Genomic DNA, 17,112 nt, shown 5'->3' with positions numbered 1-17,112 from the left:
CTGTCCATATTAACAGACAGTAGGAGGAGGATCTTACCTGTCCATATTAACAGACAGTAGGAGGAGGATCTTACCTGTCCATATTAACAGACAGTAGGAGGAGGATCTTACCTGTCCATATTAACAGACAGTAGGAGGAGGATCTTACCTGTCCATATTAACAGACAGTAGGATCTTACCTGTCCATATTAACAGACAGTAGGAGGAGGATCTTACCTGTCCATATTAACAGACAGTAGGAGGAGGATCTTACCTGTCCATATTAACAGACAGTAGGAGGAGGATCTTACCTGTCCATATTAACAGACAGTAGGAGGAGGATCTTGCCTGTCCATATTAACAGACAGTAGGAGGAGGATCTTACCTGTCCATATTAACAGACAGTAGGAGGAGGATCTTACCTGTCCACAGGTGTAGCGGTGTTCTCCATGAAGCTTATCATCTTCTCCTTCGCTATGACAGACTTGGACTTGAGGGCAAAGGTCATCTTGTTGACCAGAGACTTGACTCCTTTATCCCCTGTGGTGCTCAATGACTCTCCCTGTGTGTGGGGGAAAGAAAGAAAGAAAGAAAGAAAGAAAGAAAGAAAGAAAGAAAGAAAGAAAGAAAGAAAGAAAGAAAGAAAGAAAGAAAGAAAGAAAGAAAGAAAGAAAGAAAGAAAGAAAGAAAGAAAGAAAGAAAGAAAGAAAGAAAGAAAGAAAGAAAGAAAGAAAGAAAGAAAGAAAGAAAGAAAGAAAGAAAGAAAGAAAGAAAGAAAGAAAGAAAGAAAGAAAGAAAGAAAGAAAGAAAGAAAGAAAGAAAGAAAGAAAGAAAGAGAGAAGAGAAGAGAAGAGAAGAGAAGAGAAGAGAAGAGAAGAGAAGAGATCATTAGCAGATGAGCTCTTGAATTTTTACATTTACATTTTCGTCATTTAGCAGACGCTCTTATCCAGAGCGACTTACAAAAAGATAGATTTAGAGTAAGATAAACTTTGATTTTTCCACAAGGACATTTACAGGATACTACTCTCCACAACATAACCTTCACTCCAAATCAAAACTCCAAACCTACAACCTGATCTTGGACAAAATTACCTGGAAGGATTTCTACTACCAAAGATTCTTATTCCCAAGGACTATACAGCAAATGCTCTGGCAAACCAACGACCATCAACAGAAGCACAACAGACACCTGAAAACACCTGAGTGAGTCATGTTTAGTCTGAAAACACCTTCCAACCTGGAACTGGGTGAGTCATGTTTAGTCTGAAAACACCATCCAACCTGGAACTGGGTGAGTAATGTTTAGTCTGAAAACACCATCCAACCTGGAACAGGGTGAGTAATGTTTAGTCTGAAAACACCATCCAACCTGGAACAGGGTGAGTAATGTTTAGTCTGAAAACACCATCCAACCTGGAACTGAGTGAGTAATGTTTAGTCTGAAGCTACTTTTAAAGCCAAGAAGAAAAATACATTACAATAATCTATTTTACTTTATAAGGACTGAATGCTAAGTTAAGGCTACCAAGCTTGCTAGGACAGAACAGATCCGGCTGCAACTTCAATTAGCACTGAGCCCTTGAGCCCAACAATGGCAGGAGAGTGTGGTATTGGTACAGGGCATCCCCAAACAGTTTCAGCTGGACTTTCATAGAATCAAAGACGGAGAGCAGCAGGAGAAGCTCTTTCTTGAGGAAGACTCCCCCACCCCACAACATCAACAGGAGAAAGAGGAAGACTCCCCCACCCCACAACACCAACAGGAGAAAGAGGAAGACTCCCCCACCCCACAACACCAACAGGAGAAAGAGGAAGACTCCCCCACCCCACAACACCAACAGGAGAAAGAGGAAGACTCCCCCACCCCACAACACCAACAGGAGAAAGAGGAAGACTCCCCCACCCCACAACATCAACAGGAGAAAGAGGAAGACTCCCCCACCCCACAACATCAACAGGAGAAAGAGGAAGACTCCCCCACCCCACAACACCAACAGGAGAAAGAGGAAGACTCCCCCACCCCACAACACCAACAGGAGAAAGAGGAAGACTCCCCCACCCCACAACACCAACAGGAGAAAGAGGAAGACTCCCCCACCCCACAACACCAACAGGAGAAAGAGGAAGACTCCCCCACCCCACAACATCAACAGGAGAAAGAGGAAGACTCCCCCACCCCACAACATCAACAGGAGAAAGAGCAGGGGAAGAACAGAGCACTAGAGGAGAGGATCAGAGTACTGGAGGAGAGGATCAGAGTGCTGGAGGAGAGGATCAGAGTGCTGGAGGAGAGGATCAGAGTGCTGGAGGAGAGGATCAGAGTGCTGGAGGAGAGGATCAGAGTGCTGGAGGAGAGGATCAGAGTGCTGGAGGAGAGGATCAGAGTGCTGGAGGAGAGGATCAGAGTGCTGGAGGAGAGGATCAGAGTGCTGGAGGAGAGGATCAGAGTGCTGGAGGAGAGGATCAGAGTGCTGGAGGAGAGGATCAGAGTGCTTTCCACCCTGGAACCATACAGCGGGTAGACGCTGTATTTCCCGTGACTGTGCCTCAAAACCAAATGTCTACCTGGCCCACCACTCCACCCTGGACGTGAACAGCCTTTAGGACCAGGTCCACCTATACAAGGCAGCAGTGCCCACCTTCACCCGGACCCTAAAGGATATCGCCCTCAACCACAGACCCAACACCTCACACAGAAGCAACAGATCAACAGACACCCCACCCAGACCAGCGAGACATTCTCCCAGACCTGCGGGACCCCACCCGGACCTACACATAGAGGACCCCCGCCGAGAGGACCTACATTCAGACCACAGCACCACCAGCCACATCCACACCCCCACCCCAACCAATCAATACCCCCACAAACCAATCATGCCCACACTCCATATAGGCCCCCCCAGATCAGACCTATGCCCCTCCTACCCACCCCATGCCCCCCACCCCCGCAAAGAGGGCCTCAACATGAAAGTCACACATATGCCCAGGCCGTGAGCAGGCAAACAGGCCCAACCCCCACTCTTACACTAGCCCAAGCCAATGGCATGTACCAGATGCTCAGCAGGCTCTGCTCACACTTACTGGCCTGAGGCCAAACCACACGACCAACAACATTAGACACTTTATGGAACACAAAGCCTTCACTATTTCATCCTGGAATATCAGGGGGTATGCTCATTTGGTATAAAGCAGACCTAACTCACTCTATTAAATTAATCAAAACAGGAACATTTTACATTTGGCTAGAAATAAATAAGGAAATGATCTCAACAGAGAAAAATGTCCTCCTGTGTGCTACCTATATCTACCCACTAGAATCCCCATACTTTAATGAAGACAGCTTCTCCATCCTGGAGGGGAAAATCAATAATTTCCAGACCCAGGGACATGTACTAGTCTGTGGCGACCTAAATGCCAGAACTGGACAAGAACCTGACACCCTCAGCACACAGGGGGACAAACACCTACCTGGAGGTGACAGCATTCCCTCCCCCATATGCCCCCCTAGGCACAACTATGACAAAACAACCAACAAAAACAGGTCCTGCAGCTCTGACGCATGCTGGGTCTGTACATAGTCAATGGTAGGCTTCGAGGGGACTCCTATGGTAGGTACACCTATAGCTCATCTCTTGGCAGTAGTACTGTAGACTACTTTATCACTGACCTCAACCCAGAGTCTCTCAGAGCGTTCACAGTCAGCCCACTGACACCCCTATCAGATGACAGCAAAATCACAGCCTACTTGAACAGAGCAATACTCAATCATGAGGCATCAAAGCCGAACAAACTGCATACTACACTGAACAAAAATATAAACGCAACATGTAAAGTGTTGGTCCCATGTTTCATGAGCTGAAATAAACGATCCCAAATGTGCGCACAAATTTGTTTACATCCCTGTTAGTGAGCATTTCTCCTTTGCCAAGATAATCCATCCACCTGACAGGTGTGGCATATCAAGAAGCTGATTAAACAGCATGATCATTACACAGATGCACCTTGTGCTGGGGACAATAAAAGGCCACTCTAAAATGTGCAGTTTTGTAGCACAACACAATGCCACAGATGTCTAAAGTTTTGAGGGAGCGTGCAATTGGCATGCTGACTGCAGGAATGTCCACCAGAGCTGTTGCCAGAGAATTGAATGTTAATTTCTCTACCATAAGCCGTCTCCAACGTCGTTTTAGAGAATTTGGCAGTACGTCCAACCGGCCTCACAACCACAGACCATGTGAATGGCGTCATGTGGGCGAGCGGTTTGCTGATGTCAATGTTGTGAACAGAGTGCCCCCATGGTGGCGGTGGGGTTATGATATGGGCAGGTATAAGCTATGGACAACAAACACAATTGCATTTTATCGATGGCAATTTGAATGCACAGAGATACCGTGACGAGATCCTGAGGCCCATTGTGAGGCCCATTTAAAAAAAATGTTATCTGTGAATAATAGACGCATATCTGTATTTCCAGTCGTGAAATCCATGGATGAGGGCCTAATGAATTTATTTCAAATGACTGATTTCCTCACATGAACTGTAACTCAGTAAAATCTTTGAAATTGTTGCATTTATATGTTTGTTCAGTTTAACTGAATTGAGAGAGAGAGATAATGAATAACAAGATAGAGGACAGGAGAAAAGACAGAGTTGAAGCTGTGAATGTAGGAACGTATCAACAAGATTCATCTGGGAATGGAAATGTCATTATAAATGGCCCTAAATCCCTTCACACATGTACTAATCATGTTTGTAGGTTCCTACATTGTCCATTGGGCTTTAACTCAGTCTTTCTCATAGAGAGAATGATATGAAGTCTGACTAACAGAATCTCCTCAGAAAGGGAATGAGGTGAGTACAGGGGACAGAACTGCTCCAGTGCACTTCTCCCTGGACAGTGGCTACCATGACCTGCTCCAGTGCACTTCTCCCTGGACAGTGGCTACCATGACCTGCTCCAGTGCACTTCTCCCTGGACAGTGGCTACCATGACCTGCTCCAGTGCACTTCTCCCTGGACAGTGCCTACAATGACCTGCTCCAGTGCACTTCTCCCTGGACAGTGGCTACCATGACCTGCTCCAGTGCACTTCTCCCTGGACAGTGGCTACCATGACCTGCTCCAGTGCACTTCTCCCTGGACAGTGGCTACCATGACCTGCTCCAGTGCACTTCTCCCTGGACAGTGCCTACCATGACCTGCTCCAGTGCACTTCTCCCTGGACAGTGGCTACCATGACCTGCTCCAGTGCACTTCTCCCTGGACAGTGGCTACCATGACCTGCTCCAGTGCACTTCTCCCTGGACAGTGCCTACCATGACCTGCTCCAGTGCACTTCTCCCTAGACAGTGGCTACCATGACCTGCTCCAGTGCACTTCTCCCTGGACAGTGGCTACCATGACCTGCTCCAGTGCACTTCTCCCTGGACAGTGGCTACCATGACCTGCTCCAGTGCACTTCTCCCTGGACAGTGGCTACCATGACCTGCTCCAGTGCACTTACCCTGGACAGTGGCTACCATGACCTGCTCCAGTGCACTTCTCCCTGGACAGTGCCTACCATGACCTGCTCCAGTGCACTTCTCCCTGGACAGTGGCTACCATGACCTGCTCCAGTGCACTTCTCCCTGGACAGTGGCTACCATGACCTGCTCCAGTGCACTTCTCCCTGGACAGTGGCTACCATGACCTGCTCCAGTGCACTTCTCCCTGGACAGTGGCTACCATGACCTGCTCCAGTGCACTTCTCCCTGGACAGTGGCTATCATGACCTGCTCCAGTGCACTTCTCCCTGGACAGTGGCTACCATGACCTGCTCCAGTGCACTTCTCCCTGGACAGTGGCTACCATGACCTGCTCCAGTGCACTTCTCCCTGGACAGTGGCTACCATGACCTGCTCCAGTGCACTTCTCCCTGGACAGTGGCTACCATGACCTGCTCCAGTGCACTTCTCCCTGGATAGTGGCTACCATGACCTGCTCCAGTGCACTTCTCCCTGGATAGTGGCTACCATGACCTGCTCCAGTGCACTTCTCCCTGGACAGTGCCTACAATGACCTGCTCCAGTGCACTTCTCCCTGGACAGTGGCTACCATGACCTGCTCCAGTGCACTTCTCCCTGGACAGTGCCTAACATTACCTGCTCCAGTGCACTTCTCCCTGGACAGTGGCTACCATGACCTGCTCCAGTGCACTTCTCCCTGGACAGTGGCTACCATGACCTGCTCCAGTGCACTTCTCCCTGGACAGTGGCTACCATGACCTGCTCCAGTGCACTTCTCCCTGGACAGTGCCTACCATGACCTGCTCCAGTGCACTTCTCCCTGGACAGTGGCTACCATGACCTGCTCCAGTGCACTTCTCCCTGGACAGTGGCTACCATGACCTGCTCCAGTGCACTTCTCCCTGGACAGTGGCTACCATGACCTGCTCCAGTGCACTTCTCCCTGGACAGTGCCTACCATACCTGCTCCAGTGCACTTCTCCCTGGACAGTGGCTACCATGACCTGCTCCAGTGCACTTCTCCCTGGATAGTGGCTACCATGACCTGCTCCAGTGCACTTCTCCCTGGACAGTGCCTACCATGACCTGCTCCAGTGCACTTCTCCCTGGACAGTGGCTACCATGACCTGCTCCAGTGCACTTCTCCCTGGACAGTGCCTACCATGACCTGCTCCAGTGCACTTCTCCCTGGATAGTGGCTACCATGACCTGCTCCAGTGCACTTCTCCCTGGACAGTGGCTACCATGACCTGCTCCAGTGCACTTCTCCCTGGACAGTGGCTACCATGACCTGCTCCAGTGCACTTCTCCCTGGACAGTGGCTACCATGACCTGCTCCAGTGCACTTCTCCCTGGACAGTGGCTACCATGACCTGCTCCAGTGAACTCACTTCAGCTGATCCAGAGGTGCTGACTATCCAGTGGACATAGTTGTCTGGTCCCTCCACATTGATGTCTGTTAGGTGCTGCTGCAGAGCTGGACAACACAACAGGATAGACATGGTTTCATTTAGGTTTGCACCCATCAAAACAAAGTAAGTATTTATATAAATGTACTTCTATTAATTGTTAAAAATGTTAATAATAACACTCACCCATAAAACCACCTTTTGCGATACTGATGTATTCTTTGTTTTTCTGTGAGAGAAAACCCCTCATTAGCACCGACAGATTGGTTGAATTGTTATAAAAGAAGGTTGAATTGTTAATAAAAATGGTTGAATTGTAATAAGAAAAGTTGAATTGTAATAACAGGCATGTAACTAATGCCCAACAGTATGTAGGATGAATCACCGTCTAATCCTTCTCCTACCTGTAGGAAGTGTGCCAGCACCATGTTCATGTACATGTCCTCCTCCTCCCTCCCCGAGCCCATGAAGCAGAGATGTTCTCCACTAGCGATGGAGCCAGACTCCAGACTCTGTTTCTGGGCCTCCAGGAGGGACTTCACTGATAGGCTGAACTCTGATGGGTTCTGCAGCATCTAGACACACACAGCAACATCTAAAAGGTTACGGCTGGGTCCCAAATGGCAGCCTGCTCCCTACATAGAGAGCAGAACCCATATAGTGCACTATATAGGGAATCCTCTCCAGTCTCCTCTCCATATTCTCCCCTCCATATTCTCCTCTACAGTCTCCTCTCCACCCCCCCCAGCCCCTCAACCACACCCCCTCCCAGGTCTCACCAGGTCTGAGTCCAGGTGAAAGGCAGTAGAGAGATGTCCAGCGTTGTACTGCTCAGCAGGTCGACAGTCCACCACAAAGAACCGAACCCCTTCCTGGGTCAGGCCGATAGAGACGTAGTAGGAATATCAAAGTCATTTGCAGTTTGGTTATTGCTACTAAAATGCTACATTAATCCTTACAGTAATTAGCCATTTGATGTTTCACTAACATTTTCAGACCAACTGAAATGCTTTTTGACAGCACCTCAGGGGTGCTGCTACTCACAGGCTGCAGCTGGTTGGCCTGCAGTATCTCAGGGACAGACACAGGGAGACAGAGAGCCTGACTCAGGTCCATGTCTTCCTCCTTCAGAGCCACCAGGCTGGACCCAAACAAGTTCTGGTTCTCCTACAGAAAGAGAGTAACAGAGTCTGGTTCGCCTACAGTCACAGAGTCTGGTTCTCCTACGGTCACAGAGTCTGGTTCTCCTACGGTCACAGAGTCTGGTTCTCCTACACTCACAGAGTCTGGTTCTCCTACACTCACAGAGTCTGGTTCTCCTACACTCACAGAGTCTGGTTCTCCTACACTCACAGAGTCTGGTTCTCCTACACTCACAGAGTCTGGTTCTCCTACACTCACAGAGTCTGGTTCTCCTACACTCACAGAGTCTGGTTCTCCTACACTCACAGAGTCTGGTTCTCCTACATTCACAGAGTCTGGTTCTCCTACATTCACAGAGTCTGGTTCTCCTACACTCACAGAGTCTGGTTCTCCTACACTCACAGAGTCTGGTTCTCCTACACTCACAGAGTCTGGTTCTCCTACACTCACAGAGTCTGGTTCTCCTACACTCACATAGTCTGGTTCTCCTACACTCACAGAGTCTGGTTCTCCTACACTCACAGAGTCTGGTTCTCCTACACTCACAGATTCTGCTTAATACAGTCACATTTCAGCTTAATTTAAAGGTGTTCTCCAAGAATGACATTTTCATAGCTTATTCGTCCCTCACAACACTGTCAATCACTGCATGGGCATGTAGCAACTTTAGTTATATTGAACAGGGCTCCATGTTAGTTATATTGAACAGGGCTCCATGTTAGTTATATTGAACAGGGCTCCATGTTAGTTATATTGAACAGGGCTCCATGTTAGTTATATTGAACAGGGCTCCATGTTAGTTATATTGAACAGGGCTCCATGTTAGTTATATTGAACAGGGCTCCATGTTAGTTATATTGAACAGGGCTCCATGTTAGTTATATTGAACAGGGCTCCATGTTAGTTATATTGAACAGGGCTCCATGTTAGTTATATTGAACAGGGCTCCATGTTAGTTATATTGAACAGGGCTCCATGTTAGTTATATTGAACAGGGCTCCATGTTAGTTGTATTGAACAGGGCTCCATGTTAGTTGTATTGAACAGGGCTCCATGTTAGTTATATTGAACAGGGCTCCATGTTAGTTATATTGAACAGGGCTCCATGTTAGTTATATTGAACAGGGCTCCATGTTAGTTATATTGAACAGGGCTCCATGTTAGTTATATTGAACAGGGCTCCATGTTAGTTATATTGAACAGGGCTCCATGTTAGTTATATTGAACAGGGCTCCATGTTAGTTATATTGAACAGGGCTCCATGTTAGTTATATTGAACAGGGCTCCATGTTAGTTATATTGAACAGGGCTCCATGTTAGTTATATTGAACAGGGCTCCATGTTAGTTATATTGAACAGGGCTCCATGTTAGTTATATTGAACAGGGCTCCATGTTAGTTATATTGAACAGGGCTCCATGTTAGTTATATTGAACAGGGCTCCATGTTAGTTATATTGAACAGGGCTCCATGTTAGTTGTATTGAACAGGGCTCCATGTTAGTTATATTGAACAGGGCTCCATGTTAGTTGTATTGAACAGGGCTCCATGTTAGTTATATTGAACAGGGCTCCATGTTAGTTATATTGAACAGGGCTCCATGTTAGTTATATTGAACAGGGCTCCATGTTAGTTGTATTGAACAGGGCTCCATGTTAGTTATATTGAACAGGGCTCCATGTTAGTTGTATTGAACAGGGCTCCATGTTAGTTATATTGAACAGGGCTCCATGTTAGTTATATTGAACAGGGCTCCATAACAGTACTTTACCTTTCTGAGAGACAGAGGGGTCTTGCTCCAGTAATACTGGGCCAGAGAGAACAGGTCCTCTACATCATCAGCCTCTAACAGGGTAGGAGAGTCCTCCAACATCTCTGCAACACACACACAGGTTACAGTCCTGCATTCAATACACAGCAGTCTAGAAGCTGAATCCAGAAACAGATCACTTACTGATGATATCTTCTTTACGGTCTCCTTCCCGTTGCAGAATGTTATCTCTAGAGGGGGAACAAACAGGATGTTATCTCTACAGGGGGAACAAACAGGATGTTATCTCTACAGGGGGAACAAACAGGATGTTATCTCTACAGGGGGAACAAACAGGATGTTATCTCTAGAGGGGGAACAAACAGGATGTTATCTCTACAGGGGGAACAAACAGGATGTTATCTCTAGAGGGGGAACAAACAGGATGTTATCTCTACAGGGGGAACAAACAGGATGTTATCTCTACAGGGGGAACAAACAGGATGTTATCTCTACAGGGGGAACAAACAGGATGTTATCTCTACAGGGGGAACAAACAGGATGTTATCTCTACGGGGGAACAAACAGGATGTTATCTCTACGGGGGGAACAAACAGGATGTTATCTCTACGGGGGAACAAACAGGATGTTATCTCTACGGGGGAACAAACAGGATGTTATCTCTAGAGGGGGAACAAACAGGATGTTATCTCTAGAGGGGGAACAAACAGGATGTTATCTCTAGAGGGGGAACAAACAGGATGTTATCTCTACGGGGGAACAAACAGGATGTTATCTCTAGAGGGGGAACAAACAGGATGTTATCTCTAGAGGGGGAACAAACAGGATGTTATCTCTACAGAGGGAACAAACAGGATGTTATCTCTAGAGGGGGAACAAACAGGATGTTATCTCTAGAGGGGGAACAAACAGGATGTTATCTCTAGAGGGGGAACAAACAGGATGTTATCTCTAGAGGGGGAACAAACAGGATGTTATCTCTACGGGGGGAACAAACAGGATGTTATCTCTACGGGGGAACAAACAGGATGTTATCTCTAGAGGGGGAACAAACAGGATGTTATCTCTAGAGGGGGAACAAACATGATGTTATCTCTAGAGGAGGAACAAACAGGATGTTATCTCTACGGGGGGAACAAACAGGATGTTATCTCTAGAGGGGGAACAAACAGGATGTTATCTCTAGAGGGGGAACAAACAGGATGTTATCTCTAGAGGGGGAACAAACAGGATGTTATCTCTAGAGGGGGAACAAACAGGATGTTATCTCTAGAGGGGGAACAAACAGGATGTTATCTCTAGAGGGGGAACAAACAGGATGTTATCTCTAGAGGGGGAACAAACAGGATGTTATCTCTAGAGGGGGAACAAACAGGATGTTATCTCTAGAGGGGGAACAAACAGGATGTTATCTCTACGGGGGGAACAAACAGGATGTTATCTCTACGGGGGGAACAAACAGGATGTTATCTCTACGGGGGGAACAAACAGGATGTTATGTCTAGAGGGGGAACAAACAGGATGTTATCTCTAGAGGGGGAACAAACAGGATGTTATCTCTAGAGGGGGAACAAACAGGATGTATTCTCTACGGGGGAACAAACAGGATGTTATCTCTACGGGGGGAACAAACAGGATGTTATCTCTAGAGGGGGAACAAACAGGATGTTATCTCTACGGGGGGAACAAACAGGATGTTATCTCTAGAGGAGGAACAAACAGGATGTTATCTCTACGGGGGGAACAAACAGGATGTTATCGCTAGAGGGGGAACAAACAGTATGTATTCTCTACGGGGGAACAAACAGGATGTTATCTCTACGGGGGAACAAACAGGATGTTATCTCTAGAGGGGGAACAAACAGGATGTTATCTCTAGAGGGGGAACAAACAGGATGTTATCTCTAGAGGGGGAACAAACAGGATGTTATCTATAGAGGGGGAACAAACAGGATGTTATCTCTACGGGGGAACAAACAGGATGTTATCTCTAGAGGGGGAACAAACAGGATGTTATCTCTAGAGGGGGAACAAACAGGATGTTATCTCTACGGGGGGAACAAACAGGATGTTATCTCTACGGGGGGAACAAACAGGATGTTATCTCTACGGGGGGAACAAACAGGATGTTATCTCTAGAGGGGGAACAAACAGGATGTTATCTCTAGAGGGGGAACAAACAGGATGTTATCTCTAGAGGGGGAACAAACAGGATGTTATCTCTACGGGGGGAACAAACAGGATGTTATCTCTACGGGGGGAACAAACAGGATGTTATCTCTAGAGGGGGAACAAACAGGATGTTATCTCTAGAGGGGGAACAAACATGATGTTATCTCTAGAGGAGGAACAAACAGGATGTTATCTCTACGGGGGGAACAAACAGGATGTTATCTCTAGAGGGGGAACAAACAGGATGTTATCTCTACAGGGGGAACAAACAGGATGTTATCTCTAGAGGGGGAACAAACAGGATGTTATCTCTACGGGGGGAACAAACAGGATGTTATCTCTACGGGGGAACAAACAGGATGTTATCTCTAGAGGGGGAACAAACAGGATGTTATCTCTAGAGGGGGAACAAACAGCGGTAAAAACAGCCAGATTTTCAAAGCAGCACATTTCACACCCCATAATGTAATATAAGAGCACTGAAGACCTTGTATTGATAAGTTTGTGATATTAGTTTGCGGTAGCTATGTGTTGTAATCTGGGTTGTATTAGTAATATGTTGTAATAGTGGGTACTTGGCGTTGACGAGGATGATGAGGAGGAGGAAGAAGATGAGGAAGGGGTCAGCCTGTTGGAGGTAGAAGTCCCACATGGCCTGAGTCACCTCTGGAAGGCAGTGACTGGAGAACAGACTGCCCAGCTGTAGGACACACAACATACCAGTCACAATCCACCATCCCACTGCAATGGAACATTTAAAACCTTATAGGCTGTACTGACATACCCAGTGTATAGTGGAGGAGTCTGGGGTTAGGGGTTAGATAGACATACCCAGGGTATAGTGGAGGAGTCTGGGGTTAGGGGTTAGATAGACATACCCAGTGTATAGTGGAGGAGTCTGGGGTTAGGGGTTAGATAGACATACCCAGGGTATAGTGGAGGAGTCTGGGGTTAGGGGTTAGATAGACATACCCAGGGTATAGTGGAGGAGTCTGGGGTTAGGGGTTAGATAGACATACCCAGGGTATAGTGGAGGAGTCTGGGGTTAGGGGTTAGATAGACATACCCAGTGTATAGTGGAGGAGTCTGGGGTTAGGGGTTAGATAGACATACCCAGGGTATAGTGGAGGAGTCTGGGGTTAGGGGTTAGATAGACATACCCAGTGTATAGTGGAGGAGTCTGGGGTTAGGGGTTAGATAGACATACCCAGTGTATAGTGTAGGAGTCTGGGGTGATCTTCTTGGTGTCGAGGAAGGAGCAGAGTTCTGGTTCATGATACTGAAGAAGCAGCCTGTACAGGTGGAACGGACGGCCCTTCGCTACACAGTCCCTGGACAGGAAGATATACCCTTCGTTACGCACAGGGTGTGTGTGTGCTGGTGTGTGTGTGTGTTACTGTGTTGTGTGTGTTACTGTGTTGTGTGTGTGTGTGTCTCACTGTGGTATATATTTATTAATGACAGCGTAGAAGCAGTTGTAGAGTTGTGTGAGTGTGTGTCCGTGTGTGAGTGTTTATATAACATTAGTCATCTCTAAATTACACTAAGTTATTATATACTCAAGTTTATCATTTAAAAGTGTCTGTAATAGAATAAACATGGTATAAACATTAAGAAATGCATATCTAGAGCTTCCTACATATTTTTTTACAATTGTCATCTAGATCAGGGTTTCCCAACCCTCTCCTCGGCCCACCAAGACAGAGCTGTTGGCTTCAACAGTCATCTAGATCAGGGTTTCCCAACCCTCTCCTCGGCCCACCAAGACAGAGCTGTTGGCTTCAACAGTCATCTAGGTCAGGGTTTCCCAACCCTCTCCTCGGCCCACCAAGACAGAGCTGTTGGCTTCAACAGTCATCTAGGTCAGGGTTTCCCAACCCTCTCCTCGGCCCACCAAGACAGAGCTGTTGGCTTCAACAGTCATCTAGGTCAGGGTTTCCCAACCCTCTCCTCGGCCCACCAAGACAGAGCTGTTGGCTTCAACAGTCATCTAGATCAGGGTTTCCCAACCCTCTCCTCGGCCCACCAAGACAGAGCTGTTGGCTTCAACAGTCATCTAGATCAGGGTTTCCCAACCCTCTCCTCGGCCCACCAAGACAGAGCTGTTGGCTTCAACAGTCATCTAGATCAGGGTTTCCCAACCCTCTCCTCGGCCCACCAAGACAGAGCTGTTGGCTTCAACAGTCATCTAGATCAGGGTTTCCCAACCCTCTCCTCGGCCCACCAAGACAGAGCTGTTGGCTTCAACAGTCATCTAGATCAGGGTTTCCCAACCCTCTCCTCGGCCCACCAAGACAGAGCTGTTGGCTTCAACAGTCATCTAGATCAGGGTTTCCCAACCCTCTCCTCGGCACACCAAGACAGAGCTGTTGGCTTCAACAGTCATCTAGATCAGGGTTTCCCAACCCTCTCCTCGGCACACCAAGACAGAGCTGTTGGCTTCAACAGTCATCTAGATCAGGGTTTCCCAACCCTCTCCTCGGCCCACCAAGACAGAGCTGTTGGCTTCAACAGTCATCTAGGTCAGGGTTTCCCAACCCTCTCCTCGGCCCACCAAGACAGAGCTGTTGGCTTCAACAGTCATCTAGGTCAGGGTTTCCCAACCCTCTCCTCGGCACACCAAGACAGAGCTGTTGGCTTCAACAGTCATCTAGATCAGGGTTTCCCAACCCTCTCCTCGGCACACCAAGACAGAGCTGTTGGCTTCAACAGTCATCTAGATCAGGGTTTCCCAACCCTCTCCTCGGCACACCAAGACAGAGCTGTTGGCTTCAACAGTCATCTAGATCAGGGTTTCCCAACCCTCTCCTCGGCCCACCAAGACAGAGCTGTTGGCTTCAACAGTCATCTAGATCAGGGTTTCCCAACCCTCTCCTCGGCACACCAAGACAGAGCTGTTGGCTTCAACAGTCATCTAGATCAGGGTTTCCCAACCCTCTCCTCGGCACACCAAGACAGAGCTGTTGGCTTCAACAGTCATCTAGATCAGGGTTTCCCAACCCTCTCCTCGGCCCACCAAGACAGAGCTGTTGGCTTCAACAGTCATCTAGATCAGGGTTTCCCAACCCTCTCCTCGGCCCACCAAGACAGAGCTGTTGGCTTCAACAGTCATCTAGGTCAGGGTTTCCCAACCCTCTCCTCGGCCCACCAAGACAGAGCTGTTGGCTTCAACAGTCATCTAGATCAGGGTTTCCCAACCCTCTCCTCGGCCCACCAAGACAGAGCTGTTGGCTTCAACAGTCATCTAGGTCAGGGTTTCCCAACCCTCTCCTCGGCCCACCAAGACAGAGCTGTTGGCTTCAACAGTCATCTAGATCAGGGTTTCCCAACCCTCTCCTCGGCCCACCAAGACAGAGCTGTTGGCTTCAACAGTCATCTAGATCAGGGTTTCCCAACCCTCTCCTCGGCCCACCAAGACAGAGCTGTTGGCTTCAACAGTCATCTAGGTCAGGGTTTCCCAACCCTCTCCTCGGCCCACCAAGACAGAGCTGTTGGCTTCAACAGTCATCTAGATCAGGGTTTCCCAACCCTCTCCTCGGCCCACCAAGACAGAGCTGTTGGCTTCAACAGTCATCTAGATCAGGGTTTCCCAACCCTCTCCTCGGCCCACCAAGACAGAGCTGTTGGCTTCAACAGTCATCTAGGTCAGGGTTTCCCAACCCTCTCCTCGGCCCACCAAGACAGAGCTGTTGGCTTCAACAGTCATCTAGGTCAGGGTTTCCCAACCCTCTCCTCGGCCCACCAAGACAGAGCTGTTGGCTTCAACAGTCATCTAGGTCAGGGTTTCCCAACCCTCTCCTCGGCCCACCAAGACAGAGCTGTTGGCTTCAACAGTCATCTAGGTCAGGGTTTCCCAACCCTCTCCTCGGCCCACCAAGACAGAGCTGTTGGCTTCAACAGTCATCTAGGTCAGGGTTTCCCAACCCTCTCCTCGGCCCACCAAGACAGAGCTGTTGGCTTCAACAGTCATCTAGGTCAGGGTTTCCCAACCCTCTCCTCGGCCCACCAAGACAGAGCTGTTGGCTTCAACAGTCATCTAGGTCAGGGTTTCCCAACCCTCTCCTCGGCCCACCAAGACAGAGCTGTTGGCTTCAACAGTCATCTAGATCAGGGTTTCCCAACCCTCTCCTCGGCCCACCAAGACAGAGCTGTTGGCTTCAACAGTCATCTAGGTCAGGGTTTCCCAACCCTCTCCTCGGCCCACCAAGACAGAGCTGTTGGCTTCAACAGTCATCTAGGTCAGGGTTTCCCAACCCTCTCCTCGGCCCACCAAGACAGAGCTGTTGGCTTCAACAGTCATCTAGATCAGGGTTTCCCAACCCTCTCCTCGGCCCACCAAGACAGAGCTGTTGGCTTCAACAGTCATCTAGATCAGGGTTTCCCAACCCTCTCCTCGGCCCACCAAGACAGAGCTGTTGGCTTCAACAGTCATCTAGATCAGGGTTTCCCAACCCTCTCCTCGGCCCACCAAGACAGAGCTGTTGGCTTCAACAGTCATCTAGGTCAGGGTTTCCCAACCCTCTCCTCGGCCCACCAAGACAGAGCTGTTGGCTTCAACAGTCATCTAGGTCAGGGTTTCCCAACCCTCTCCTCGGCCCACCAAGACGTTTCACATGTTTGTTTTAACCCTAAACTGGCACACCTGTTTCAATTAGTCAAAGGCTTGATGATTAGTTGAGTAATTGAATAAGGCGTGCTAGTTTAGGGTTAAAACAGAAATGTGAAACGTCTGGGGGAAACCCTGATGAGGGGATGACGGCTCATAATAATTGCTAGATTGGAAACCATGTGTTTGATATATTTGATACCATTCCACTACAGGCCCGTCCTCCACCAACCTCCTGTGGTCTCACCGTGGTATATATTTAGTGTAGAGGTGTGTGTGTGTCTCACCGTGGTATATATTTAGTGTAGAGGTGTGTGTGTGTCTCACCGTGGTATATATTTAGTGTAGAGGTGTGTGTGTGTCTCACCGTGGTATATATTTAGTGTAGAGGTGTGTGTGTGTCTCACCGTGGTATATATTTAGTGTAGAGGTGTGTGTCTCACCGTGGTATATATTTAGTGTAGAGGTGTGTGTGTGTCTCACCGTGGTATATATTTAGTGTAGAGGTGTGTGTGTGTCTCACCGT

The 17,112-nt window shown here is 48.3% G+C and overlaps 1 protein-coding gene across 3 annotated transcripts in view; it reads right to left on the bottom strand.

Annotated features, from left to right (window-relative positions):
- The window catches only part of LOC311115274 (TBC1 domain family member 23), a 117,359-nt gene that overhangs the window by 68,032 nt on the left and 32,215 nt on the right, over positions 1-17,112 (bottom strand). For all 3 annotated transcript variants that reach the window (XR_014611210.1, XM_084190470.1, XM_084190471.1), the window contains exons 5-14: positions 13,188-13,311; positions 12,556-12,680; positions 9,992-10,038; positions 9,809-9,912; positions 7,940-8,062; positions 7,675-7,767; positions 7,300-7,470; positions 7,082-7,124; positions 6,878-6,963; positions 402-541 (exon numbers count right to left, since the gene is read on the bottom strand). Coding sequence is in view for 2 of the 3 variants with exons in the window: in XM_084190470.1 (XP_084046596.1) it covers positions 402-541; positions 6,878-6,963; positions 7,082-7,124; positions 7,300-7,470; positions 7,675-7,767; positions 7,940-8,062; positions 9,809-9,912; positions 9,992-10,038; positions 12,556-12,680; positions 13,188-13,311 (1,056 nt within the window). In the remaining variant the exon portion in view is untranslated. The remainder of the gene's footprint in view (positions 1-401; positions 542-6,877; positions 6,964-7,081; positions 7,125-7,299; positions 7,471-7,674; positions 7,768-7,939; positions 8,063-9,808; positions 9,913-9,991; positions 10,039-12,555; positions 12,681-13,187; positions 13,312-17,112) is intronic.

The sequence above is a fragment of the Coregonus lavaretus genome (genome assembly GCF_964263955.1).
Source record: "Coregonus lavaretus genome assembly, contig: HAP1_SCAFFOLD_689, whole genome shotgun sequence".
In the NCBI taxonomy this organism is placed as follows: Eukaryota; Metazoa; Chordata; class Actinopteri; order Salmoniformes; family Salmonidae; genus Coregonus; species Coregonus lavaretus.
Note: the sequence above shows the minus strand (reverse complement) of the source record. Positions and strands in the feature narration are given on the sequence as shown.